The sequence below is a fragment of the Diaporthe amygdali genome, assembly GCF_026229845.1.
Source record: "Diaporthe amygdali strain CAA958 chromosome Unknown NODE_23_length_778278_cov_65_433824, whole genome shotgun sequence".
NCBI classification, from domain to species: Eukaryota; Fungi; Ascomycota; class Sordariomycetes; order Diaporthales; family Diaporthaceae; genus Diaporthe; species Diaporthe amygdali.
In genome coordinates this window covers 708,990-736,118 of record NW_026517043.1, presented here as the reverse complement: position 1 = coordinate 736,118, position 27,129 = coordinate 708,990, and the positions used below count along the sequence as shown (strand labels likewise).

Sequence of the window (27,129 nt, the reverse complement as noted above, 5' to 3'; positions counted from 1 at the left end):
TCTGTTGCCTGTACATATTGTTCTGAAATACTGATAATAATCCCTCTTTCCCGAAGCCCTCGCCTACTTGCCTTTTGGTGAAGGTCAGTCAGGTATCGCGCAAACACCAGATGAATGGAGCTTCACACTAATCAGTCGTCTCGTACGTATCCACCTGCTTTTGAGTTCGAATCTGATGGAAGTTTTTTTCTTAAACATCACAAGTAAAGAGGCTTCTCCTATAATGTCCGTTCAGGCGTAATTTTTCAATGTCGATGCTGGACAAGGACATGTGCACGCCGATACGGAGTTGCCCTTTTCAACCCACTAAACCTGTTTCGCAGGATCATATGATGAGAACTTGGCACATCAGCCTCCTCCTCTGCCCCAGGCTTGATGCGGGCAGGTTGCTGACATGTCGGTGGAATAAAAGGCCGCACCGCGCAGCCTTCTAGCGTCGAATGTCTCTCGACATCCTATACCAGCACAACAGAATCATCTCACCAACTTACCAATGATCCTGCCTTTGCTTGGACGCGTGGCTGGTCCACAGCAATTCTCACACGACGGCCCGATTTTGAGCGATCGCTGGACCAGTGACTGGAGCGATCACTGGGGTGATCACCAACCACCGAACAACGATTCCGACGAGTCTCCCCACAAGGTTGCGTTTATCGTCTTGAGCGTTTTCTACTGCTTGGGCTTCCTCATCTCCACCTGCATCGTCTTTGGCAATGCCTACAACAGTCAAACGAAAACGTACAACTGGGACCAGCGCTGGGTCCCGTCCCTGGTCCGCCGCGATGCATGCCTCATGCTCTTCTTCCCCATCGTCTTCCTCCTCCCCGCCTTCCTCTGGCCCCTGGTCGTGGCATCCTGGATCCTCTACCAGCTGTACAAAGTGGCGTTGAGACTGGCGTATGTCGTGTCGGATGCAGCCCGTTCTGCAACCTCGTGCTGCGGCGTACCGCTCCCCCGGCGCGATCGTCCAGGGCCCGACGGCGCGACGGCGCCTGTGGACTTGGAGATGGGGGTCGCGGTGTGCTATGAGGGTGAAGGCGCGCTTAGTGACGACGGCAGCGAGATCGTCTCCGATGGCGCCAGTGTGCGATCTGCTGGCTCCTGTAAGTCTGATCGGCCGCCTTCGTATACCTCGGTACAGCCGGACGAGGACGGCGAGCACAGCGGCGGGGAGGCGGAAGGTTTGCTCGCCAAGGGTGCCGAGTGAGGCGAGATCGTGTGGGAGATGGGTGATGCAATGGGTTGTTTGGAGTGAGAGAATGAATAGTGCATAGCGATAGATACCAGATGTTTTTGGCTCGACAGAGCTACCTGGAAGTAGGTAAATTCAATGATGACCACTCTGGTTCTCCCTACAGATAATGTGTCAGGAGGAATGTTTATAACGCAATTAAAGATTATAGATCCTTTTGTGGCCAGTAGCTCTCAAAAGGAAGGAGGATTCAGATGGGATACATTGAGTTCATCACTGCTGTGAGGGCCCGTAGAGGTAGAATACCTGAGGCTTTCCATTTTGAGGCTGTTATGGACATCTCCTATCGTCAAGAGCAGCCGTACTATTCCCATCAGATCATTTGATCTCGCATTTCATCCCTTCGAGGTCCACAATGGCAGGGCTTTCTGAGCACCATGTCGCAAAACTTGAGCCCTGCTCCCGTGGCTGCCCTGGCTGCACTCTTTTCTATTGTAAGCGGTCTTCTTGACGTCCATCTCAGAGTGTATCCGATCGCATATTCAACTAACCTTCGTTTTGCCCAAGTTTGCAAACACAGGCTTCGCCCGTCGCCATATCTATTCAGCTCGCGAACATTCAACAAGCGGCTGGCGTGGTCCCGCTGGACTAGATAATTCTTTTGTATCTATACAATCCCCGCTAGCACACTGAGACACGTATTGAATATACGTTCACCACGTCAGCATTTGATACAGGGACAACGTATTAGCGTCAGTGTGGTGACCAGCTCTGCAACTGCGTACGTTCTGATTTTTAGAGCAATACTTCTCAATTTTTATCTATAGCAGGCCCCCGTAATATTTGTCAATTACGTTTAGTCCTACGAACCTGCGAGATAATGACAATGGGTGTGCGAATCTGAGTAGCCCAGGCGCCATCCATGACTCGGCCAACAAGAAAACAATCTTGTGGAATGCCGTGGCACAGTCAAGCAAGCTGTCAAAAAAGTCTAATACGCCACAGCTTACACACTGCAGGTTTGTATCTATGAGGATTGATTGATACCAGGAAATCGAAGGGTATGCATTCGAAGTCCCTAGTTGCGAAATATGGTGGGGACTTTGCGGACCGGACCCTCGACAAACATGTTCCGCCGGATTACAGAATTTCTATTCGTGACGTGAGGGTCATATTTCAGCCTGAATGATATAGCAGGTTCCAACAATTGTTTCCGTTTTCTTGTTGTATCTTGGACACATGCTGCAAAAGCAAGGGCATAACACATTGTAAACTCTGGGAAAGGGATGTCTAGATCGAAAACACTGACAACGTCTCTTCTGAAACAACGGTGCCCTCCATGGTATAAAGACTGTTTTCCTCCCAACTGAGTTCATTATCCGTTGTTTTCTAGAAGATTCAACTTGGAAGTCAATGCTCGAGATTTAATTCATGCGCGACATGATGTCTTAGAATCGATCTTTATCGACGCGAAGGCCATGCGCAATTCCACCAACGAGATCAAGGGATCACTTACTGAATGTATAGTTCTTCAGCAACCCATCCTTTCTCTAAAAGTTTACGTCTCCGATGTGGTTAGGTCTCCTAAGACTTGCCACTGTTTAGCCATCGACATCTAGTTACCCTCAGCTTACCTTCGGCCCACTCCTTAAGCACTTTGGGCTAAAATTGACAGAAATTGTTGGGTCTTACTTATTACCCTTAAGATTTGTCACTTATCATACATAGATGCCCGTGGAATGGGTAAAGTGAAATATTGAGGCAACAGAGCCTCGAGAGTCGCCGCCAGCTGGCGACAGCTGAAACGCGGCTGGCGGTACCTGGCTCACTCACTCAGGCTCCCAAGATGCTTGCGGCAGTGTCCGCTCAGCAACATTGACAGCTGAGACTTCCCCTTTTCGTCCACATCGCAATGGATCAATCACAAACTTTGCCGAAACGCGGGCACGTTCGGAACAAGTCTTCGACGGGTAGACGTAAGTCTTGTATTTTCATGCATCCCCCTGGAACTGAAATGCGAGACCTGGCGCTGCCTCAGCGGCCCCCGCCTGCACCTGGAAGCTGCACCACGTAGACTTAAGCCTCTGGCACGACACAGGCTGACCTACTATGCAGCATCGAGGCCTCGGTCCTCTACCAAAGGTCCACTCGATGTAGATGAGTGAGTCCTTCCGACTGTGGCTTGCATGTTTTATTCGCTGAAGCTCAGACTACAGCGACCCTTTGGCTTCGCCGCTGTCTCCTCAGCAGGCAAAGCACCTGGTTCCGTCTCGTCCACTATCTCAGCGAGGCAGCCCACGAGTTTCTGTCGACAGACCTCGCCCATCTCCTCGCTCGCCAGCACCTCACCGGGCTACCAGTCCGGCCATCCTGCCGCCCAAAGACTTCTCCTACCTGCTGCGTCCAGAAATTTATCATCCCCTGACGCCCGTCACGATCCCACCCCCCTTCCGCAACTCAAGCAAGCAGCCGCCTCCAGACTCGCCTATTGATGAGCTGCTTGCCAGAGGTCACTTCCGCGCCGCGGCCATCGCGGCCGTTCAGGCACTGACCGGCACTGGAGGCCAACCTGCCCCGGCCCCCACGGATTATGCTCGGATCTTCGATCTGCTCTATGTGCGTCTATCATGCCTGACGCTTATCGATTCCACCCAGATTGCAGCGCAAGAGGTGCGAGCTCTCGAGGATGTCAACAGTGCGATTTACATGGACGAGATATCCGGCACGCACCTCGTCCCCTGGGACCTGCGTGTCCTGATCGTCCGCCTGCAAGCCCTGGGCTTTGGAGATCCCAGAAGGGCTATCATGAGCTTCTATGATCTTGCCAGGGAGGCCCGAACTGAGATAGCGACGGCAATGTCTAATCACGACAATTCGGCCAGCGAGGTCTGGAAGGACCGGCTAGTGGATTTGGGTATCAAGGTCGCTGGTGCAATGATCGAGATGGACGACCTTGCGGGTGCGGCATATCATCTCACAGGCCTGAGAAGTCGCGCCGACGGTAAACTGAATATGTCGAAGGCGCTTCTGTGGTTACATCTAGGAAACTCCGACGCCGCCAGGCTTTGTGTCAGGGATGGCGAGTCTGGAGACAGAATCATATCGGCACTGTGTGGTATGGCAGATGGCGAGTACGAGACCGCTCTTTCAAAATGGCAAGAGCTTCGAGCCGACTTGGACGGTGACGAAATGGTTGCTGTCAACCTGGCCGTGTGTCTGCTATATACGGGCAGAATGGAGGAGGTATATTTCTTCCCTCGATCACCATTATGCACTCAGACTAAGCAATTATAGGGACGTGATATACTGGAGAGCTTGGTCGACAGTGGCTTCACCTCGCGCACTCTCTTGTTCAACCTGGCAACAATTTTTGAGCTTTGCACCGACAGGTCACGGAGTCTGAAGACCAAGCTTGTGGAACGGGTGGCCGCGATGGAGCCATCAACGACAGGATGGGAGAGGGCGAACGCTGACTTCAAACTCTGAGCACGAACGTCGCTCACTGAATTGAGCCTTGGGAAACATGGTGATTGTGTTGGCCGCAGAGGGCTCCCAACTTGTATTACTGTGACTGGTGACACAGTCGCCCAATTCTTTGAGATGACTACCAATAAACCGATAATCCCCATTCGCTGATGATTTAACCTGTGAACGCCGAAGAAAACCACGCCTAGCCGTCCTCTGACCACCCTCCCTCTCAGATGATGCAGCAGTCGCAAGGCAGAGGGCACGGGACGCAGAAGCAGAAACGTCCCGGGCAGCAACGGCCGCGGTCACCGCCTCGCATCCGCGGAGTGGTATCAGCGATAGTGTGCGGTCGCTGGGGATCTGTCCTTCAAGGTCAGCTTCAGATATCACTTTAAATTGGGATGTTTCTCGAGGATGATCGTACCCATTGGTGGGGACACTCTCGGCTGTGTGATCTCTATCCGCGGAGGTGGTGCGGGGAGAGTCTGCTCGTTCACCACGTTGGCCTGAGCTTGCGTCTCTGCGGGCGACATGGTGTAGGTCGGCTGCGTGGGTAGGCTGAGAAAAGATAGCAGTTGTTCTATTCGACTGCAGATTGCTGGCTTTGATGGGGCCAGCAAGTCGTTGTCCAAGCCGATTCTGTTGATGAAATCTCGAAGAAGGGATGAATCGATACGTTCCACAACCAAAAGCAGAGGAACTGGGCCTGGGTGGTCCTTATTAACCGCGTGCCCAGCGGCTGCTAGAGGTCAATCACCGCAGCGTCATCCCCACCTCTCAAGCCGAGTCAGGCTTGACCGACCCGAGGCCCCCCATCTGCCCCCTATAATTCGTGGCTGAGAGGCGTCGCAGTTTCATGCTGTGGCATTGTTCGGTTTACTCGCCCACCTGCTAGCGCCGGCCCAACTAACCTGCTCTCCAGCCATGCTAGCTGGGGTTTCCTGCTCCGTAGGGCGGCTCAAATCCACGAATACGCGCGTCTTGGGGCACTGCCAACTGTCGAGCCATTGATCGCCCTCCGTCATGCATGACATCATCTTCACCCGAGCGAAGTTAAACGGCTCTCCAGTGCATTTCAACGTTCAAGCGCCTGGACTTGGCTTGGGCTCAGCGTTTCCGGGTTTTTGTGTAGCCTACACCCGAGGTTGCGAGACATCGTTGTCATGGCATGTAGTTGACGTTGCAATTCGCTGCATTCATTCCCAGCTTGGCCATTGTGTCTCAGCAGCATGGTGATCACATCTCATTTGCCGCTGTGCAGAAGTCTATCAGATCCACTGCAGTAGAGGAGATTCCAGATGCGAGATGTGACAATCGAACACGGTTCCCAGGCCCCGGATATGAAAAGACAACGTTGAGGGACCCAGCCAATTTCAAGCAAGTCAAATACAAACATGCCTCACACCAAGCGCTGGCCAGCAACCATAAGTAGCATCGCAAAAGCCTCTCCTTGATCTGGCAGCATTTTCCTCATGCAAAATAATTCAGTTGAGCAGGAGTTTAGAGATTTTTACCTGGCCCAGAAGTCATGGCTTTGCTAATGATGCTTTCGATATTTGAATGCTATGTTTTTGCTATAATATGTTTCCATGATGTTTGCCTCTATGGTGCTGTCTAACCATACAGCAAGCCCCAAACCCCCAATTCTAAGTTGTTCCAGAGCAGCCAAAAGATTGATTCACCACACCCTAACCATCCACACTGACAACAATTGTCGTCAGGCTGGTTGAGGCTCCAAAATACCTTGTTGCCAGAACGGGGCTAACCACGTTCAGGACCTCCCAACAGTCAACATCCATCTTGGGATACAGGCACTGCCGCAAGCTGTCTGTGCTCCTGAGCATAATCAAAGAACCCGGCTTCATGGCTTTGGCGACCGCTATGAGCAGATCCCTCTTGTCTCTTTCCGTCTCGCCGATCAGTGCAGCAAAGTGAACGAGGTCGCAGTCACTCAGATCCGTCAGTGCCAGCGCCTCAGGGGCAGCAGGCGAGGCCGGCGCGTTTTGCTCACCGTTGGAGGTTGATGGACTAGAAGCAGAGACGGCCACCTCGGCACGAACGAAGCTCATGTTCCCAGAGAACTCATGCCCTAGCGAGAGGGCCATTCGCTGGCCATGGTCGATTGCTTCCTCGCTGCGGTCGATGTTGACGATTTCCACGTTCGGACCTAACCTCTCCCTGAAGCACAGTGCTGAGAATGGCGTTGGTCCGGACCCAAGGAAGGCTATCTTGCGAACGGGCGGCAGGCCTTTCTCGCCGATTGCGGTGTCAAGCGTGTTGGTTTCCATGCGAGCCAGCTGGCGGTACTGGTCTAAGTACGGGAAGCTCTCGTAGAGCTGTCGGCATTCAGATACCGAGGGCGCACCCCTGATGACCTTACGCGCGAACTCCAGCTCCAGGAGGTACTCAGCATCACCCCAAATTTGTCGCAGCTCTGGGATAATGGCTTGTACCCGCGGGTCAGACAGGATCTGCGAGATTGGTCAGTATAATCGGGTATGGCGCCGACTCGAGGAGCTGACTCACCCTTTCTTCTTGGCTTGTAGTCGTTTTCGATATGGTCACGAGGTCAAACAGCTGGTTGAAGAGTCTCCCGTTGATTGGATCCGGTTGTAAGGTGTCGAGTTTTCGAAGCTTGTCGAATAGGGTTAAGATTCCAAGGGTGATTCGTTCAGCAGCGTTCTCATGGTAGGGTAGCTTCGTGGCCACACGTTCCACGGTGTTGCTGGGCTGTCCATTCTGTCTCGCGTCGACGGTCATTGTTGCAGAGGGGTCGCCTAGTGCGCAATAATTCCGAACTATGAGAATCACTGGCGGAAAAGCAACAGATAAATGAGTGGTTTTTATATGGTGCCAGAAGTACCTCCCCAGCCGAGTGACGCTTAGGAGTGAGCTCGATTCAGCGTGATGCAGGACCACGTGGGATTCATTGCCTCAGAGCCCGCGGGAGCAGATAGAAGAATGGGACGAAAGGCCCCGTATGACCAAGCCACCTGAGCGGATCAACAGCGAAAGGTGAGTTGTCCATCCGTAGCAGAATGCACCCGCGGTGGGCGCCGAAAAAGTTGATAAGCATTCCCATGCTGTGTACACCTAGCAACGCGAGATGAACGAGGCGAGCAAAGTCATTGGTGAAACTTTCTTTAAAGCGCCGAAAAACAACACTATACGGGTGAAGTCGCATTACTGAAAGGCGAATATCCTTGCAGACTGTAGGCCATCAAGGTCCTCGTCACCCTTGTCAATGCAGAAACGATTCACACCACCATTGTGAATCCAACCCGGATGACTCTGAACTGCGGGAGCTAACCCTACTGCCAAGGATGTTCGTTGGTCTTATTGCCCAAATAAGCAAGCAAGCTATGTTCAGTCTCACCGGAAACTCTCGAGCTAGGTCCATTCCGCTGGGAACCTTGGTCGTAGGAGGGGATCCTATTTCGCTACATAAGCCTGCAGATAACCAAAGTCGATTAGTAGCGGCGTCTGGGTCTCCCATGTTGACCAACATTTGAACTCCCACTCTTACTCGAGGTGTATAACACACCGGTCATGTGGGACTTCCATCCAAAGTTCACGCTATCACTTAAATTGTGGAAATATCTATCTAGATCTGCTGCCCCCATAAACACCCCACGTCGATCCTCTCAACTGACTTTCCCATTGCAAACAAATTTCCAGAATTGGTCATGGTATAATACCTTTTCCCCGATTTTGTCAACTGCTCTTGACCAACCATCCCTCGCGGTTTACACTGAGCGCCTAGCTTAGCAAGTCCTCGGTGATTGGGCATAGTGCTAGTTCATGTGACTTCATCCACATGTAGGTGAGGCTCAGCATTTCTGCCTCAGTTGTTTTGCTCATGACCCCCACACTCCTTACTCAGTTCCAAGAAGCCACACGACCACTGCCACTCATTCGAATGCATGCAGATCTGCTTAGGTAAGTGTGCAAACATTTTTCTTCCCTGGTTTCCCGTGTTCCACTTATTCTCAACATGCGTGGGCTTGATCGGAGATGCTATCATGGTGATTGAAATCATCCATACTATGTTCACTGAAATCTGATCACCATTCTTTATACACAGGGTTACCACTCGGGGATGTATTGGATCCGTGCAACAACATGCTAGACTGTGAGTCAGCAGTCAACATATCGAAAAGTGACGGATCAGACGTTGAGATGTGCGCGCAGGATTCAGCGCGCAACATCGTCGCCCTTAAACAGCCCGGTCAACACATATCTCGTAGCTGAAGAGCCCAGTGCCTGTTATGGATCTTACTAAAGTATCCCTCGGAAATGCCCCGCACCGGTTTACACCACCAGAGAGCTAGATGATGGCTCCATTGTGCCAGAATGTTATTACTTATGAGCTTCTCGCTCGACCTCTTTTCCTGCTGCAATCTGGTAGAACATTGAACATGGAGGTCTACCCGGCCTGATAGTTGATCGAGGATGGTCTCAATCGACTAATAGGACATTTTGTAGATACTATACAACCCTCGAATACCGCACAACTCTTGTTAAACCTCTGTTATAAGACGGCAACTAGCAGGCCCTACAGGATCGACTTTCAAGTAAAGATGGATCGTAGGGACAACCTCAATGAATGAAAACTTGCAAATCACAAGTCATCCAATTGTTGATTCGTGATATATGAAAGCATTGCCTGAGTCGACATTCCTACGCAAAGTGTCCATAAACTCAAAAGCCACTGTGGGCATGGCAATCCAGGCATTGTGGAGTCTTCTTACCACCAAGAGCTCAAACTTGTCATCAGTGTGTTTCTTCAATATTGATGCAACACTATTAGCAGAAATTCAGTCGATCCTGGCCTGCCTTTGTAGCCTGGAAAGCAGCAGTACCTGCTTTGACACCGCGGCCTGAGCTGCCGCTCACACAAGCATGCCTATAATGGATGGGGATCGCCGTTCTTCCCAGGACCCAGGTCCTGTGTAAGGGGAAAGAGCAGCCAACTTTGACGTTTCATTAAAGTTGGCAAAGCCAGAGAAAACTGGGGTTGACCGGAGCAAAGACTGATCAGATGGCCGCAAAACATGGCTCCAGAAGAAACAGCGTGTCGCTCTTCTTGAATGACTTCATCACGAAAATTTGGGTGATTGACGGCTATGGGAATCAAATGCATCAGTGTTGCAGAAGTCAGGCTATTACTACTGTTGCCATTTTTTGTGTTTTTGAATGACTTGTTTATGAAGCCACCTACTTGTGGGACATTTTCAAACTTTTTAGGGAAACAGCTGTCTCGCTTCAGTCGACTTGCCAGATTCATACAATCTCGTCAGTTCACATCCCTGCTCAATATAACGAAATCTAATGTTATTTCATGTCTGTCAGAAGAGAAAATGCATCTATATATAATTCAGCGCGAGGATAATCCGAAGAGGAGCATAGTCGGATACTCGGCCTCCGTCTACAGGTATGAATGTGCAAACGGGCCTTGTGGTGAAAGCCGAGCAGCGAACTGCGTTACATTCAAGAGAAACCGTGTGGGGTAAAAGCCAGGGCACTGGTCAAGGACACAGTGTAATAGTGGAGCTTTGCATATGCCGGAGGACTTCTTCGATTGGACCTGAATCATAGGGTCAGAACGTTGACTTCAATGGAATTCTTCAGCAAGATAGACAATTTGAGAGTATCGAATCACTCAGATGATACAAGATTTTGAAGCATGATAATGTATATCAGGACCTTTTGAGCCGCGTGGTTGTTGAATGTGAGATCGAAATGGCCCGTAGTTCTCGCGTGCTTGTGATTGAGCTGTCAACGCAGACCTATTGTTTTGACGGTATATCTGTTGACTTATATGCCATAACTTGTATGTATCTAGCATCTGAGGCTATGCCTCTGAAGCGCTCACCATCCCGTATTTCTGGTAATATATTCCTGGTCATGAATAGCACTAAGTGACATATGTTGCAGCTGATCTGCGTTCCACCTGACCAATTCGCTGTATCCGACTTCAAGCCAACATAAGTGTCTAACTCCACTTAGATCTTTCATGCCACTCGGGAACTCGCAGTCCCCCGATGCCGACCAGTTACAAGACTAGGTCCTATGTTCGGAGATTGGTTGAGACAAGAATCGAATTTCATCTTGGCTTCAAAAGCTTATAAGGTCGGCACCTTTAAGCACTTGACGGGAAGAGCCAAGCATTACTCACAGAGAGAATTCAAATCAATCTATCGTTCTACTTCGACGTCCAGCCACACGGAAGATATGACCAACGCAAAGCCCCATGTTCTGATCGTTGGTGGAGGAATTGGAGGTCTGACCTTAGCCCAATGCCTGCGCAAAAGGGGAATCTCGTTTGAAATCTTCGAGCGAGACCCGGAGTTGAGAACATCAGGATGGTGTATTTACATTCATAGGTACGGATACTGAACGGATACTGATGGATTTTCTGCTTGCTACATTGGTAAAACTTCTGTGCATCCCAGAGCCACTAACCAGATAATGTCCATCAGCATTATCCCCCAACTCCGAGCCGCGATACCAGATGACGTGCCAGATTTGGCCCTTACGAATCATCTTCTCCCGTTGGATCTTCCTTCACAGTCTGTGGTGTATCTGGCTGATCGGCCGGGTACACGCTACGGTGTGACATCGCGTGGCACTCACGATATGGTCCGTGCCGACCGCGTCTTGCTTCGCCAATTTTTGGCCACCAAGATACCATGTCAGATGGGGAAACGAGCCGTTTCCTTCGAAGAGCTGCCCGAATCTGTGACGGTCCGATTCGAAGATGGTACCAGTGCAACCGGAAATATTTTGGTGTGCGCAGATGGAACAAACAGTGCTCGTAAGCCAAACAGCCTTCCGCCAAGCCATCGTTTGAGGGCTCTTCACTCATTTTGGCTTTCAAGTGAGCTGACAAAAGCTTCTACTGGGAATTCAGTGAGAGGCCAACTTCTGGGCCGGGAACTAAAGCCTCAACTGCTCCCAGTGGCTAGCATTGGGGGCGAGGTGACCCTGTCCGGAAAGGACTTCGAGAACGAGTTACGCCTAGGTCACTCCTCGCGCTCCAACTTCTTTTCTGAGCCGGCAGAACCAGGGCTCCCAGTTGTACACATTTTCTGTGCCTTGAAGAGAGTGCTTCCTGATGGTCACTCTGGAGAGTATTATTGGTTTACCATCTGGGTTGATGACAATGTTGCCGATCCTGCCCACTGGACTAAGACAGCATCACGGAAGGAATTACATGATTTTGTCATCCGGACTACGCGTGGTATGGAACCAAGGGTTCGCAACATAGTCGACTTAACACCCGTGGATAAACTGATCGGCGATCCGTTCCCGCAGCGTGCGCTCATGTTGACCGACTTACCTATCGGCCGGGTGACGCTGCTCGGTGACGCAGCCCATTGCATGCCTCCCAGTAAGTCACAGGAGGACCCAGTTCAGTGCGAGATGACAAGAAGAAGAACATTAATACTCACATATTTCATCAGCGCGAGGAGAGGCCGGTGTACATGCGATGATGGACGCGCTGAAACTTGCAGAGTGCATCGGTAATATCAATGCCGTCAACGACCACGACGGTTCTAGTACTAAGGGTGCAGTATCCATTTATCAAGAAGAGATGCTTCGAAGGAGTCAAGCTACGGTCCGAAAGAACGTAGATGCGAGTAGTTTGAACTTATCGTCAATGGGCTGGGGAGGACGAGACGTTCAGCCTCTGGAATGGGAAAGTATTTCCCTGGAAAAAATTGGAAGAGTGCAAATTGCGCCTGCATGAGAACTTTGAGGAAGTCAATTATGATACTGAGGCAATAAATGAAATAGATATATCGTGGTGTGTGTAACCAATGCTGATGTAATGCACTCATCCAAGCGTACGTATCGCCGGTCAGACCGTGGAGAAACATAGCATTGGACTGTCCACTGCGCAGGGGCATCACTTGGCCATGCAGCATAATATGTAGCACTGTGCACAATCCCATCGGCATGTCTGAGGTGTTCACTTCTCCTGTGACACAACGTTCTTGACATCGCAATCTATTTCCTACACGGATTGCACCTGCCCAAGACCACAGGCTGGTTTGATACTAAGCAGTGTTTCTCTTTTATCTTATCGCTGCTCCTGATCAGAGCTTTATAACTGTTAATAACGGCATCCGCTAGGCTTTGCTTAAGGTTGGGCTGGGGGGCAACAAAACTGAAAGTCTCTGCCTGATGTAGGCACCCTGGCCTCGTAACATGACACTCTTCAGTGACCAATTGGGAACCAGTCCAGCATTGTCATCACGAGTATGCCCAGGTACTCGGGAAATCATCTCATAGACCCAAGATCACCAAGTCCATGCGTCGGCTGATGTGGGTGTTGTGTCACCCGTACTCGAAGGTACAATGATTACGTGTGAGAAAGCTTCCCCAACTCCGGGGCACACTCGTACTGGCTTCCCCAGCGGTGCCACCCTGCATTGTGACACCTACAGAAGGACCTTAAGCTGAGGGGGGGATCGAAGCCGCCTCGTCTCACGAGCAGGATGGAGGAGCCTGGTGATCGTCGATGGGTGCATGCCCGCCCCTTTACACTTTGAGCTCTGGTTCGTGCGTATTCGACGGTGAGACCCTCGGATCTGCAGCATCCTTTCAGCTGTGCTCATGTCCGGTAGTGATCAAATTCGGCGTCCTTGGTGCTTACGCTACGTCAGCTGGACCGATGGAATAGACTTTGGTGTATATAAATGACTGTGGTATCCAACAAAGGCGCTAGCATTCTCACGCTTTCGTTTAGCTACTTTTCCTTTATGAGCGTCCCACATGGCTCCTCAAATTTTCCTCGTCACTTTCATTCAGATACTACGTGAATCAGGCCGAATGTATCATGAGTCCCCTCCGTGGTATCAATGGACTGGTGTCCAGGGCGGTTGGTGCGAGTAATCCTCCAACAGAGCGCTCAGCAATAATATTAGAAGGCTGGGCTGAAGGTTTTAGGTGAGCTTCAAACCCGTTGCTTTTGAGTCCGACACAATAAGCGGTGGATATTGAACCTGGTCTTCATCTGCGCACGCCAGTGTCGACCATGACATTGGGAGACACATTTCACTAATGTCAATGTCGCGTTTAGTACGTTGATCCTGATTGGAATAGTGGCACAGGTTTTACTTACCACAGAGCATGTGTATAGTGATTGGTTCATTGGTTGTCATGATGGGTATCACAGTCGCAAACATGCGAAGGGGTATCCTCCTTCACAAGCTTATTCTACTTGAGGTATGTCCCTCGAATGCCTGTATCCTGTCCGGCTTCTAGTCTCAGCTAACTGACTCAGATTGCCTGCACTCAGCTTGTTCTCGGAGGATGGCAAGGCTATAATCTATTTTGGCCAAGACCGACGTACGGGTGGTGGCTATCTGTTGCCGCCACGTGCCTTCATATATCCAATGGTTTGCACAACGTTATCGCCTGGATGAAGATCAAGCCTTTCATGACCAAGCGGAGCAGTCGATTTTTTATTGGGACAATTGTCCTTGTGCAGCCATACTGGATACTGGAGGTCTATGCAACATTTGCATTCTTCAATGACCTGCCCAACAGCAACCTTTTCTCGAAGACCAGGCCTATTGAGACCATCTTCCGCGATCCTTGGTGGGTTGCTGCTTGCATCAAGCTGGTCTGGACTCTGAAAATGCATTACGACATGACTTTCGGCCAGGTCATCATGATATCGCCACGATTTGCTGTTATGCTAGCCGCTATGGTTTTGAGCATTGTGTTCTGTCTGCTCGACATACTCTCGGTGACGGGCGTGCTTTCGGATGCTTTGCCTACGGGCGTCAATCCGTTCTGGAAGCTCGCATTGGTATTCAAGTGTCTCACAGACACTCTTGTCCTGGACGACTTCAAGACGGCGCTGGACAAGTTGTGGTCACTGAGGAGGGAGAGTCTTGGGTCTTCGGCCCCACTGGTGACGAGCCGAGATTCTCACAATGCAAAGAGGAGGAATGAGGATGTGGGCCACTTTCCCGCACAACCTCCACCTAGGTCTGGTCATCCTACGTTCGACCATTTTGAATTACAACCGCCGAGCAGCATTCGAGGAATGGTGTAGCTGAGTGGACATAAAGGGTACTTAGGAACTATAAAACACAATGTAAAAATATAGGATATTGTACCCAAAAGAGGTTCAGTCCTCACTGAAGATCGCTTCGAGTATCGTGCATGCTCAAGGTGCCGAGATATTGAAGAGAAGAGCCAACTCGCAGATAAGTCCGCGTCCCCTAACCCTGTTCTTGGTTCCAAGGAGGCATTTCCCCGCAAAGCTGGCGATCATTGATGCCGAGACGTTTGCAATGGAATTGATTCACACGAGGGCACTAAACATTGAAGGGTTAGTCACGTATTACCCTTTCGGCTTATACATCTGACACCGAACCCCCCTCCCTAAAGATTACCAAGTCCCGTCTTGAAGTGAATGACGGCCTGCATGGCTTAAAGTATCACAGAAACCCTGATTTTCCTTCCCCCTGACTGTGTTCCCATACGTTCGAAAATGACAGGAAAGGGCTTTGAGAAGGTCATTATCGTCGGTGCAGGACCCTCCGGGCTCCTGCTCGCTCTATTGTTATCAAAGCATGGTATTCCCGTCACGGTTGTCGAGATGTCTCATGAGCTAGACCAACAGCCTCGTGCCGCCCATTATGGGCCAGCGGCCGTCCCAGACTTGAAGCGGGCTGGGATTCTAGACAAGATAAAGAGCGAAGGAATGAGCCTAGACACGATGTGCTGGCGCCGTGCCGATGACCACGGCTACATTGCTGGATTCAATGCGCAGGTCATTGCCAACGTCGACGGCAATGATCTGCGTACCGTGTGCCTTCCGCTGCAGGATTTGGACAAGCTCATGCTGGACCTCTTTTTGGAGAAATATAACGGCAACATTTTGTGGAAGCACAAGGTCATCGACGTTGGCCAGGATGAGAAGAAGGCGTGGATCGATGTTGAGGCTCCGGAGGGCAAGAAGAGGCTCGAGGCAGACTACATTATTGGGTGTGACGGGGCGAATAGCGCCGTCCGAAGGGCGTTGTTTGGTAATGACTATCCTGGCTTTACTTGGGACGCCCAGATTATCGCAACCAATGTAAGTACCCACCCAAGAGTGACACCATGCCCATGCTATTTTACTTTTCACCAGGCCAGAAGTGCTGATAATATATGTGGCAGACCTATTATGATTTCGAGGGAAAGTTTGGCTTTCACGATGCAAATTTCATTATACATCCGGAAAACTTCTTTGTAAGTTGTTGTTCCTGCTTTCGTGGATGACTATGACAGTATCCTGATCAAAACGCGAAGATGGCAGCAAAGATTACCACGGATGGACTCTATCGCGTTACATATGGCGAAACACCTGGTTTGTCTACCGAAGAATATAAACAGAGGCAACCATGGAAATTCGAAACTATGCTTCCGGGTCATCCAAAGCCAGACGATTACAAGATGATCAACTTCGCACCTTACAAGATGCACCAACGATGCGCAACCAAATTCCGAGTCGGTCGTGTCCTTCTCGTAGCCGACGCTGCGCATCTGTGCAACCCGTGGGGCGGGCTCGGCATAACAGGGGGGTTCGTTGATTGCGGCGGCCTCTACGACTGTCTCGCTGGGATATGGGACGGCAAAGCGGACGACTCCATCCTGGACCTTTATAGTGAAAAGAGGATCGAGAAGTGGAAGACCGTCATTGACCCTATTTCTCAGGAGAACTTTCGTCGTGTGTCAGACAAAGATCCCGCGACAAGATATGACAGAGACGAGTTTTTGCACCTGCTTACCCAGGGAGAAACGGACAAGGCTTTCTTAAAAGACTTGTTGATGGGCACCTTTGATGTGAGATATGATTTCACGCAACACTACCGGGATGCAGCGAAGGCGGCGTGAAAGAGTCTGCAAAGAAAGGGCAGCCTTGGGACCTTGCAGGCCATATCGAACCTTACTCTAGCCTTGAATATGCATGTCACTTGGCAAAGCGAGGATTGTACAAAAGGTTTGGATAAGGAGCTTCATAATTGATACTCTAGAGTATGTAGAGTGTGATGTCTGCTTCAAGTTGTTATCCGGCTGGTAATGACCCACAAGTAGGGACCAACACGGCAAGAAGACCAAGAACTTCCGAAAAATATGTGACCGTCTCCATACCCGATAGGCATAATGATAGGGATGAGTCCCAAAAGTTGACATCACCGCTGCAAGCCTGGCCTGACAACAGCAATGCCCCAACTCTTTCCACTCCATATTCTACGTCTTCACCCCAACTTCAATTCATCTCACTTGTTCGGGGGATATCCGCGACGAGGTGTGGTATCGCTGCTACATGACACAAAAAGAGGATGTCGGTGCGTGCGGGTTGCTGAGTGGTGAAAGACATTTGTACGTCGAGGCTCTGGACTTTGGTTCGGGAGTCAGGCCACAGACTTGGGCATAAAAGTGCAGGAAGAGCTTGACAGCATGATTGACTTACCAAGAGCAGATACAATATGAGAGCCGAGGACTTGATGCTCAAGGCCGAAAGAACAATTTTGTGTCCCAGCCACGATGACCAAGACTTGTATCGAATATGTCCAGGCTGCTTGGTAAAGGAGAAGTGCTGTAATTTGGCTTACCACTGGCGCACGGTGGGACGCATTGGGTGGTAGGTCGAACCAACACGCTGGTCTTCCTCGTCTTCTTGCACGATCGTAAGTGGCTGGTAAGGCCAAATGCCAGGGTACCTCAAGGGCCTGATAGGAGGAGGGAGAGGATTCTGGGGCCTGATGGGGGCAACCGGAATCCTCTGTGAGGGCTTCCAATGGCCTGGATCGCAAGGGTCGCAGTGGAAGAAGCACCTGACCTCGGGATGCTCGCGCGTCAGAGCCATCTTCGCTGCTTCTGCCTGGCAGCGGAAACTGCCGAAGCGATACTCAACGACAGCATCGGTGTCGCCCTTGAGACCGTCGCTGTGGGTGACGATGCAGTCGATCTGGAACTGGAGCTTGGTACAGAAGTACTCAGTCAGAGTGGTGGGGTTGACAAACTGGGGTTGTCCGCCGATGAGGAGGACGCGAGTAGTGGACTTGGCGTGCTCCTGCTGTGCAGTCTTGATGCGGTTCCACATGACACGAACGTTGTAGCCGTCGACTGTGAAGCCGTGTTCCTCATAGGCACGGTAGAAGGCCTTGGCCGCCACGAGCTCGAAGAAGATGACCTTGGCTGCGCAGCCGTAGTGCTTGCGATCGGGCTCAGGGGCGTTGATGTGAGTGGCATAGATGCGTCCGGTGGGGCCCATCGCATGAATGGCGGCGATGAGGCGATGAGTGGTGAGGGTGGGAGGCAAGTTAACCAAGAAGAGGGAGCAGTTAAGCTCGTCGGGAATGTTGGCGGACCGGTTGCGCATGAGGTTAGGGTCTCCATGGTATTCGGGACTGAATCCAAGAGCCACCTTGGATGGTGCGTCACATTCATCAGCAGATGCTGGGTCGTTGGTAGCAGTGAAAGGAGCGATGCGGTTTTTATCACTTACCAGCATAGGTTTGGAGAACTTGCCCACTGAGTGGCCGATATGAATGGCATCGGGATTCTCTGGCAGTGAGAGACCAGGATAAGGGGTGTCATGAGTGCCATGGATGCTGTTCATGGGCCAGTAGTACTTGTCGGACACGACTTTCTCGGAGGAAGAATAATGATGACCGCTTGAGAAAGAACGAACTGAGTCTGGCTGTAAAGGCTGACGGAGGGGCAAAATGAAATTATCAACAGCTTCCTCTGGCGGAGCTGACTGGAGAGGTTGTTGCTGGACGGAAAATGCGTGAGGAACGGTCACAGCCTTCTGACCAGCACCTTCAACAATTTTCAACAGATGTTTATGAAACATTTCATGCTGAGACGGGCGCGTAGGTGTCTCGAAGGCCTGTGCGCTCCCAAGCCGAGGAGAACGAGGCTGTAAGCGAGCAGCCAAGCCGTCTGGGGTTGTTGGAGTGACCATTGACCAGGGGGAGTGGCACTTGGAAGGGATTCCCGAGGCTTGAACAGATGCACCGCCCAGTGCAGATGGAGCCAGAACGTGGGGTGTATTCTCCTGTTGGTCTTTGACATTGCCCGCGGGCGACATGAATGAAGTCTTTGGCTCTTGATAAGTCATGATGGCTGAGGTCTTGTACGATGGAGGAGAGATAATCAAAGTGGAGGACGATGATCTTAGGATGAGAGAGGAGTGTTGTGTGTTGAAATTGCGAAAAGATGTTGATGGAAACTGGAACCAAAACAACAGAATATATAGTCTCCGCAAGGCTGCCACTGATCCAGCTTTGCAAAAAAGGCGCCGCCCCTCAGACACCTCAGGAATCAGCACTTTGAGCCCATAATGGAGCTGTAGCTATTGCCTGAATGATACCAGGCTCTTACTGATACACGCAGGCACGGTACGTCGAAAGGCGTCTTCGAGTCAAGTTAGTATTCCTATCCATAATTCTGATCTTTTAGGCTTCAAAGCTGTTGTGAGATACAATTCTACCTGTGCATTTACTACAAAGCACCGCTAAGAGCTATTGGAACGGACGAAAGGCAGTTGCTGTATAATTTCCTGCACGTCTGCCTTGGTATTTGATTCCTCTGGTTGCCTGCAATGGCTAAGGAAACATTCTCTCAAGGGAAGTGTCATTGAAATTGAGACTTGGATCAACCATGGCACAATGGCATTGAGGGCTAAAACACTGAACGCCTGGTTCAAGTCTTTTGTTAACAAAGTTGAGCTACGGTGATATTGGGACCTGTGCCGAGGCCCTTTGTCGGGTTGAGTCGGTTTAGAAGCCCCAGACCAACCTCACCTAGGTGTTTCGAGAGTTAACATAGGTTGAAGAGTGTCAATGTCAGATATGGATTTGATCCAACTATGAATAGCTTTGTCCTTGTCCACCAAGGCCCAATTAGATGTGCTTAGATATATATCACTGTTCTTCCCCCCCTCAATTTGATGTTGTTTGCAAACCGCTAGTAATGGCCGATGAACTATTTTCTTCTGCAAGACGGGGGATGCACGAGAATTGTTCCTCAGCCTTGTTACTTTCCCTTCTTTCACTCCACAAATATCGGGTCGTGTGGACTTGGTGGACTCAATGTCGTAGCCTCAAAGTATAGACATTTCTATGTAGAAAATTGTCAAGCCTGACACCAGTGTCATTGAAGTGAACCTGTGGGATTTTCGATCTGGAGGACTGATAAAAGCGGATATAAGCGGACGTGGTTGATACCAAGCCACGTGAGAATTCACAATCAATTATACATGGCAGAAGATGAGACTGTCTAGCGTACTTCAGCAACGTAAACATGTTCGAGTGAAAATCAGGTCAACAGCTTTCCTCTCCTTCCTTTTGTATTAAGGTGTCATCAGGACGAGTTCAGTTGTCTGCATTTGGAGTTCCTATAATGCATGACCATTTACAAGAATAGCTCTTTGTGTTCTTGTCTTACCGTAGACGTGCTCGTGGCCTGTTACATGCTGTGCGCCCGAAAACGGGATGAATTTCGTAGGCGAACAAAGGCAGCACAAATCGAAACTGCGACTGCGAGCGGTTTAGTTTCGACCTTTATTGCGGACGCCGATTTAGCGAAAATGTAGGGCGATTGCTGAATAGCGAATAAATAATCAACTTCCCGGGTGCACATAGTGTTACAGAGCAGTTGGGGGCTTTCGGTCGCTGAGGAGCTCCAAAGTTTTCAGGTGAATGACTATTGTTTGACCAACGGCCAACTGATCTTGAATCTATTCCCTAGAATTAAATGGCCATCATTGAAGTCCAAATGAAGTCGTCGACCAAGAAGCGCGCGAGCGGCGATGCCAATGGGTCTGGGCAACGCAGGAAGCGACAGGCCACAACCCCGACCCGGTTGACCCGATCAATGCTCAAGAAACTTAACGAAAATGGTGGTCCTCCGGTAGAACTCAACCCAGGACTTGAAATGCGACCCCGCCGACGAAGTAAAAGAGGATTGTCTGCGGAAGGGGCCATACAGGATCCGCTTTTTTTTTGCTTGGTCGATGCCAGGCCCGCGAAGCATAGGAGGGAGTCTGAACCGGAATCAATAGATGATGACAGGCGAGTTTCCGAGGCAGACGTTGCTGCAGCATCCCGGCTCGCACAGGCTGCTATTGCAGCAGGTCTCACAGGAAAGACACCCGAGCATCTGTTTATCACATCCGAAAGAAGTCCGCCCGGTGTTGAACACCCAACGGGCATTGTACGCCTCACAAAGCAAGATTTGAGGGAAATCCTCAGTGAGGTGCTCGATGATGTCGAAATCCGACGGAAGATGGAACCTCACTGGCTCGCGAGGCTGGAGTTTCTCACCTGGTGGGCACGTTCAGCTGAGGAAATGGAAACCATCAAGGGGAAAGTCCGCAGGCTAGCGGAACGCTGGAGCAAGGACCTCAAAATAGAAATTCCCGATGATGATGAAATCCCTATATCGACACTCGAATCATGGAGAGCTGATATCGTCGTCCTAGGAGATACCAGAGACAACGTGGATGCAGGACAGGGGCTGAACAATGGCGAGGCTCTTGATACCGGAGAGGAGAGGAATGGATCTGAGAATCCGGAAGGAGACGACAACGGCCTTGCGGCCGTCAAGCTTCTAGGAGAGTCCTTGGCTCTGGCAAAGCAGGACCTGGCGACTTGGTTAGATGCTTGTGGCGGAGAAACGGTCTCAATAGAAATCAAACGCTCTGGGGGTGCAAGGTTGTCGAGAAGTCAAAAGGAAGCTGGCGAGATCGAAGAGAAAGTGCGGACCTCGGACATATACTTGAAGTACAATCTTGGCCAGGCTTCACAGTCAATCAGAAACGCTTTAGATTCTGTTGTGCGTGAAGTACGGGAGTGGAAAGCTCAGCTTCAAGAGAAGCATGCTGACTGGCAAGTTGGGATCGCCAGGGCAGAAGAAAAGGAGCGCATGAAGAATGTAGAAAACGAAATCCGCCGAAGAGAGGAGGTACAGGAGAGGTTACACCAACGAGACGAAACGCATGACGTTGAGGCAGAAAAGGGGGATCATCAGGAGGCAGAACTTCAGGAAGAAACCGGCTCCAGTACCGGTGATAGTGGCATTTCGGGCGTCGAACCAGTCCCGGCCGAGGTAATTTTCGATGAAATGGAGGATGGAGACGACAACTCAATGGCAAAGGTTGAACGGTCAGCGCACGCATCAGAAGGTGAAACCTCGCCCGAACCCATTCGTCCTACCCGGAGCAACGAGCCTTTGCCACTATCTCCAATTCGATTGACAGATGAGGAGATGGACCATGATGTTTCAAAAATCGACGAAACCGATGCGGAGCAGGCCCATGTAGGAGGAGACAACATGGCTCCGAGCGAGGAGGATGAGATATTCGAGGCAGACCCTGTACCCAAGTGCAAGCAGCCAGATCGAGAAGAAGAGGCAGCAGCAGAGGCTGTGGAGGAAACGCGGGGCCAAGAACCTACCCCTTGGTTACCAGACAAGATCGGCCATGACCCTTCTTGGAGATGGCCTGGTCGCAATCAAGGCGATGCCGAAACTATTCCTCGAGCGGTCACCGCCGCCGTAGAGGAACCTGAGGAGACACATCTCGAGGACACTGCTCCCGCTGCTGCTGTTGCTGTTGCTGCCGAGGAACATCTCGATGAGCCTTCCCCCGAGGCTACTGCCCATGTTACCACCTCAAATGGAAAGGACTTCGAGAAGCCTCCCCCTGAGGCGACTTCAGCTACTGCAACTGCTCTTATCGAGGAATCCAAGGATCCAACCCCCGAGGCTACTGTTGCTCCTTCCCGTACCACTAGTATAGAGGATTCCAAAGGCCTATCCATTGAGAATACTGCTCCTGCTATTATCCTTCCTATGAAGGAATCTGGGGAGCTATCCCCAAAGGATAGTGCCCCTGCCCCTACTGTTAATGTCGAGGAAATCGTGGAGCCCTTGACTGAAGGCAATTCCCCCATTTCTACCGCTGTTGTAAAGGAAACCGTGAAACCGTCAGAGAATTTTACCATCGACGCTACTGACTCTACAATCATCATTGCTTCAGAGGAGCCTCTGGAGTTATTCGAGGAGCCGACACCTGAGGATACTGCCCCTGCTGACTCTACTGCCGAGGAGGAATCCGGAGACTCTTTTCCTGCAATAGACTGTGCACTGCCCTACATTCGCTCATGGAGCACTACGGGACCCAGAGGCGAGGTAGAGAACACAGTCGTCCTTGCCCGCAGTACTGGCGACACGGGCGGCATACCACAGGATAACAGTGTCAGAGACAGCGTTGATGCAACACAGTTCGTCAGTTCCCAGGAAGGGCCCGGTGTTGTCCACGCTTTGCGATACATCAGGCCTCAATGGGAAAACACTTTCAATCCTGTAGAGCCTGGCTTCAGCGCGAACGAGTACAGCGCGAACGAGGCCGATGATGACGACGATGAAGATACAGAGAATGTTAGCTTTAGCCTAAATGCTTGAAGGGTATGTTGGCGAGTCGTAGGAGAGATGGCGAACGCCGTCGTTCGTATGCTCGTGACGATAGGTTGGAGGGTTGGATGGCTTGAGTTTCTGGTTCGAGACGGTGTGGTAGGAGGGGAGGAAAAGGACCAGGAGTCGCCATGTGAATTAGATTGCTGTGAATTGTGAGCTTTTGATTTACCAGTATATGAGTCCCGAAATAGCCCTATCGAAACGCCGAGCCATGCTTGCTATCCCAAGATCTGTTGCCCTCCGTGGTCTTTCTCAGACCGTACGTAACCGTACAGTAGTATAATAGTCGTAGCGCGTGATCATGCCACATCCTCCCATCTGTGTCCCCAATCTTTCAACCCCCCGCCATTATTATAGCCCCATGTCGTCGTCGCTCTCCTCGTCATCGTTGCCGCCGCGGCCCTCCTCCTCCTCCTCCCTGCGGGTGGCCTCGGCGCTGGCCCCGAGCCTGCGCACACCGTCGACCACGCCGAGGACGAACCCCCTGTTCTCGGCCAGCTCCATGGCGCCCACGCCCCGGAGGTTCATGACGCCGCCGCCGAACTGCTCGAGCTGCGTCGTGCCCCCGCGCAGCTTGGCCGAGCGCACCTCGACCAGGTCCCGCAGCAGGCCCCTGATCTCGCCCGCCGACGCCGACATGTCGTCAGCCGCGTGCGCGAGCAGCATCTCGGCCATCTCCAGCCAGTGGTACGGTAGGTAGCCCGCTGGTGCCTCGGCTGTACAGCTCGGCAGGAAGGGGGGCGACAGCAATATCCCGTCGTGGCTGCCGTGGTCGCCGTTGCCCAAGGCCGAAGTATTTACGCGATGGGCGACGCCGCGACTGTCAGCCCTGGCGGGTGGCGGTGGTGGTTTGCTGAAGGCGGTCGGGTCTTCTCTTGTTTCTTGCCGGATGATCTCGGCGAGTGATAGTGGGTGAAGCCATGCTGGAGGGACAATATTGGCGCGGCGTTGCTTCTTTAGGAGGAGGGCAAGCCAGAGGGGGAGTTGGGCGCGATGTGGTGGTCGGAGGGAAGGGGTTGTGCCCTGGACGGAGACAATTAGCTCAGAACCTATGGTATGATCAAGAGGTTCCGACTTGTATGGGCGAGACGAACGCTGAGAAGATCTATACCGTCGAGCCGCCCTCTTGGAACGACTGTGACGAGTTCCATTTCGCACAGGAATGAAACCTCGGCGGGCGTAAGGCCCAGCGGGAGTGGGAGGGCCATTCTGGACTGCGCAAGGCTGCTGTCATGCCATGGAGGAGACTGTTAGAGACAGAAAGGAGGAACTCATCAAGTCGATCCGGGCAATGGGAACAATTTGGAACCTTGGGTGCTTTACGCCAGACAATGCAGCACCGGATAATAATACGTGGGGTCGGTTCGATTCGGTCATTATCTGATCTGACGCGCCTCGACGCGATCCTCTTTGCAGGGGTTGTTTGCCTGCCCCACAGAGAGGAACAGGCGCTGGTCGCTGGGCCTTGGGCCTTGGGCCTTTGGCCTTGGCTACCCCCCGCTGAGAGAACCGCGAAAAGGGGGTACCCTGACCCTAGACACAAGCTGCTCGTCTTGCAACCGACACGAGCTTAAGGATGCGCACGCGCTTTGCTAGGAGGTGAATTGTTTCATCGTACTGGCAACATGCACAAATTGATCTGTAACGGCGATGTGATTTCCTTCTATTCTGGCTGCGGCAGTAGTGATCACGATTCACATTCACTTCGAATCTGTAAACCGCCGTCTGCCTCGAGGAGCAGGCATAAGGGCGCAATATGCACAACTCTCAGTACACCAGCAAGCACTCTTGTGGATGATTACACGCAATCCCGCGAGGCATTCAGTCACTCACACACGCATCAGCAGACATAGCTCCCACTTTCACTTTCAATTCACAGAACCTCCTCCGGCAGCACGACCACCCAGTTCTTGTCCGCAGTAACGGGCAGCCCGAGGTCCGCCTGCTCACTCGCATACTCCTCGATCATGCCGGTGATCTCCTCGTACGCCGACGCCGAGCGGTTGACCCACAGGTGGATGCCGCCCTTGGCCACGTCGACGCCGTGGAACTGCATCGGCCCGTCGCTGTTGGGTGTGTCGCCACCCGCCAGCACCGGCATACGCCAGTTGTCGATGTACGTCAGTATCGCCGCGAACTTGCCGGCCATCCACGTGGCCGGCGTCCAGAGGAACGGCGTGTAGACGAGGTCGAGGTTGGCCTCGGGGTCGTACGTGCCGTCCTCGATCTGGCGGCGCGCCGTGACGAGGTCGCCCGTCGTCGTGTTGCGCAGGAACGTCGTCACGCCGATGACGTTCTCGGCCGGCACGTTGTAGCCGTACTTTGGGTCCGACGCCACCATGCGCACCAGCTCCTCCGACGCCGCCGAGATGACGTACACGTCGATGCCGTTGGCCATCAGGCGGTTGTACAGCTCCGTCTGGCCCCGGAACACGCGCGGCGGGCTGACCACGTCCGACACGACGTCGTCGCCGTCCCAGTACACCACCGGCACCGTCGTGTTGAGCGCCATCAGCTCGTCCACGTAGCCCTTGAGCTCCCTAAGCGTGAAGCCCGCGAACACCTGCGCCGCCCACGGGTAGCAGAGCAGCTCGTCCATGTCGCACAGCCGCAGGTAGTAGCTGTACATGGACTCGGTGTGCGTCGCGTTGTCCTTGAACGGGATAGGCTTCAGGGAAGGGTCCAGGTTTTCGCGCGTGAGTATGCCCTTGTTGTCGAGCCACGGGATGAGCGACTCCTCCAGGTCGTACCGGTACGAGGTGTTGTCCATGTCGAACACGGCGTAGTTGCTCGCATTTGCGTTCTCGGCGATCATGGCGTCTAGTGATGCCGCTGCCTCTGCCGGCCAATGCGTCAGGGACGGGCCGGCCAGCGTCGCTGTGCCGTTCCTGCGCAGCACTTGTTCGGCGTTGCCGGCGAGGGCCAGCATGGCGCCGGTGAGGGTGCCGGTCATCCTCGTCGAGGACCTCATCTTGCTGTGCGCACGGCGGAAAGAGTGCGTAGTGTAAGACTTGTCGGAGGTGCCAAGGGTCTATTGTCAGGAGGGCTGCGAATGCGGAGTGAGGAGCTGGTATTGCATTTCCATGACTTCGAGGGCGGAAATGTCTAGTTATAGTTAGTTATGGTGACGTCTTTATCAGCGCAATCAAGGTTAGCAGGAGTAGCATGGGCAATAACAAGATTGCGGCCCGGGGTGTTGGTGTTGATGGCCGCGAAACTGGAGCCGTAGAGACCCGCTCGGCCGTCGGTCATTGGATACTTGCGGGCCGTTTAATTACGCAGAGCACGGGGAGAGTCATTCGCTTCCTCTTTATTTCTTCATCCAAGACTCGTACGCCCTCTCGTAGTCCTCATGAGAGTGAGGCTAAGACATGCACGATGCCCTCGGTGCAGTGTGCTTAATTAAGTCATGCAGTCTTAGCCATCGCAAACGTGCAGAATCCCGACTGCCGAATGAGACTCCGAATCACCCATTTCCGAGCATCTTGGGGCTCAGCAAGCCCTGCGAGGATCCCCACGAGCGATAAGTAAATATGCAAGACATGACTCGAGTCTCACTTACACGAGGCTTGACAAGTGATAGCTGATCTTGTCCCAACGTGACCACCACGATCGCCTACGATGATCTGGTTATCCCATTCTCAATCTAGATACCGGCCCCAAACGCATCGCCACCGTATTGCAGCGTCGTCGAACACGGCTGGATAGAACAATTCGAAAAGTTCAACTTGACACAAGCTTCAAAACACACAGAGATACGATATGCCGCTATTCCAAGTACATACACACACAACGCTACCAAAACTATGCCGCAGTAAGTGCTGATCCTGAAGCCGCAAGTGATCCTGTCCAAGTGTCCGAACTTGTCTCTCCAACATGAGAATGACCGGCATGACTGCTCGGGTTTGATAAACTCAACCCCTGTCTGTCGCAATCCATCAACCGTAAGAACGCCTTCCAAACCCTGTACTTTG

At 51.9% G+C, this 27,129-nt stretch overlaps 10 protein-coding genes across 10 annotated transcripts; 5 read left to right on the top strand and 5 right to left on the bottom strand.

The window, feature by feature from the left end:
- Positions 1–493: 493 nt before the first annotated feature.
- Positions 494–1,207, top strand: J7T55_004953 (uncharacterized protein; the record flags this gene model as incomplete). Its single annotated transcript, XM_053130696.1, has 1 exon — positions 494–1,207. One exon carries the CDS (start codon positions 494–496, stop codon positions 1,205–1,207), a length of 714 nt encoding a protein of 237 aa, XP_052991379.1.
- Positions 1,208–3,104: 1,897 nt separating this feature from the next.
- Positions 3,105–4,678, top strand: J7T55_004952 (uncharacterized protein; the record flags this gene model as incomplete). The annotated part of the gene is made up of 4 exons (XM_053130695.1): positions 3,105–3,168; positions 3,308–3,353; positions 3,409–4,402; positions 4,487–4,678. 4 exons carry the CDS (start codon positions 3,105–3,107, stop codon positions 4,676–4,678), a joined length of 1,296 nt encoding a protein of 431 aa, XP_052991378.1.
- Positions 4,679–4,889: 211 nt separating this feature from the next.
- On the bottom strand, positions 4,890–5,193 carry J7T55_004951 (uncharacterized protein; the record flags this gene model as incomplete). Its single annotated transcript, XM_053130694.1, has 2 exons — positions 4,890–5,020; positions 5,085–5,193. 2 exons carry the CDS (start codon positions 5,191–5,193, stop codon positions 4,890–4,892), a joined length of 240 nt encoding a protein of 79 aa, XP_052991377.1.
- A 1,155-nt stretch (positions 5,194–6,348) lies between these two features.
- J7T55_004950 (nicotianamine synthase) lies at positions 6,349–7,420 on the bottom strand (the record flags this gene model as incomplete). Its single annotated transcript, XM_053130693.1, has 2 exons — positions 6,349–7,131; positions 7,187–7,420. The coding sequence occupies 2 exons, from the start codon at positions 7,418–7,420 to the stop codon at positions 6,349–6,351; spliced, it is 1,017 nt and encodes a 338-aa protein (XP_052991376.1).
- A 3,474-nt stretch (positions 7,421–10,894) lies between these two features.
- J7T55_004949 (uncharacterized protein) lies at positions 10,895–12,600 on the top strand (the record flags this gene model as incomplete). Its single annotated transcript, XM_053130692.1, has 5 exons — positions 10,895–11,046; positions 11,143–11,477; positions 11,574–12,053; positions 12,127–12,319; positions 12,510–12,600. The coding sequence occupies 5 exons, from the start codon at positions 10,895–10,897 to the stop codon at positions 12,598–12,600; spliced, it is 1,251 nt and encodes a 416-aa protein (XP_052991375.1).
- Positions 12,601–13,852: 1,252 nt separating this feature from the next.
- On the top strand, positions 13,853–16,561 carry J7T55_004948 (FAD binding domain-containing protein; the record flags this gene model as incomplete). The annotated part of the gene is made up of 6 exons (XM_053130691.1): positions 13,853–13,894; positions 13,968–14,665; positions 14,925–15,011; positions 15,119–15,761; positions 15,845–15,916; positions 15,977–16,561. 6 exons carry the CDS (start codon positions 13,853–13,855, stop codon positions 16,559–16,561), a joined length of 2,127 nt encoding a protein of 708 aa, XP_052991374.1.
- A 718-nt stretch (positions 16,562–17,279) lies between these two features.
- J7T55_004947 (uncharacterized protein) lies at positions 17,280–18,797 on the bottom strand (the record flags this gene model as incomplete). The annotated part of the gene is made up of 1 exon (XM_053130690.1): positions 17,280–18,797. The coding sequence occupies one exon, from the start codon at positions 18,795–18,797 to the stop codon at positions 17,280–17,282; it is 1,518 nt and encodes a 505-aa protein (XP_052991373.1).
- A 1,658-nt stretch (positions 18,798–20,455) lies between these two features.
- On the top strand, positions 20,456–23,143 carry J7T55_004946 (uncharacterized protein; the record flags this gene model as incomplete). Its single annotated transcript, XM_053130689.1, has 1 exon — positions 20,456–23,143. The coding sequence occupies one exon, from the start codon at positions 20,456–20,458 to the stop codon at positions 23,141–23,143; it is 2,688 nt and encodes an 895-aa protein (XP_052991372.1).
- A 363-nt stretch (positions 23,144–23,506) lies between these two features.
- Positions 23,507–24,363, bottom strand: J7T55_004945 (uncharacterized protein; the record flags this gene model as incomplete). Its single annotated transcript, XM_053130688.1, has 2 exons — positions 23,507–24,178; positions 24,250–24,363. 2 exons carry the CDS (start codon positions 24,361–24,363, stop codon positions 23,507–23,509), a joined length of 786 nt encoding a protein of 261 aa, XP_052991371.1.
- A 665-nt stretch (positions 24,364–25,028) lies between these two features.
- On the bottom strand, positions 25,029–26,126 carry J7T55_004944 (uncharacterized protein; the record flags this gene model as incomplete). Its single annotated transcript, XM_053130686.1, has 1 exon — positions 25,029–26,126. The coding sequence occupies one exon, from the start codon at positions 26,124–26,126 to the stop codon at positions 25,029–25,031; it is 1,098 nt and encodes a 365-aa protein (XP_052991370.1).
- Between the last annotated feature and the right edge of the window lie 1,003 nt (positions 26,127–27,129).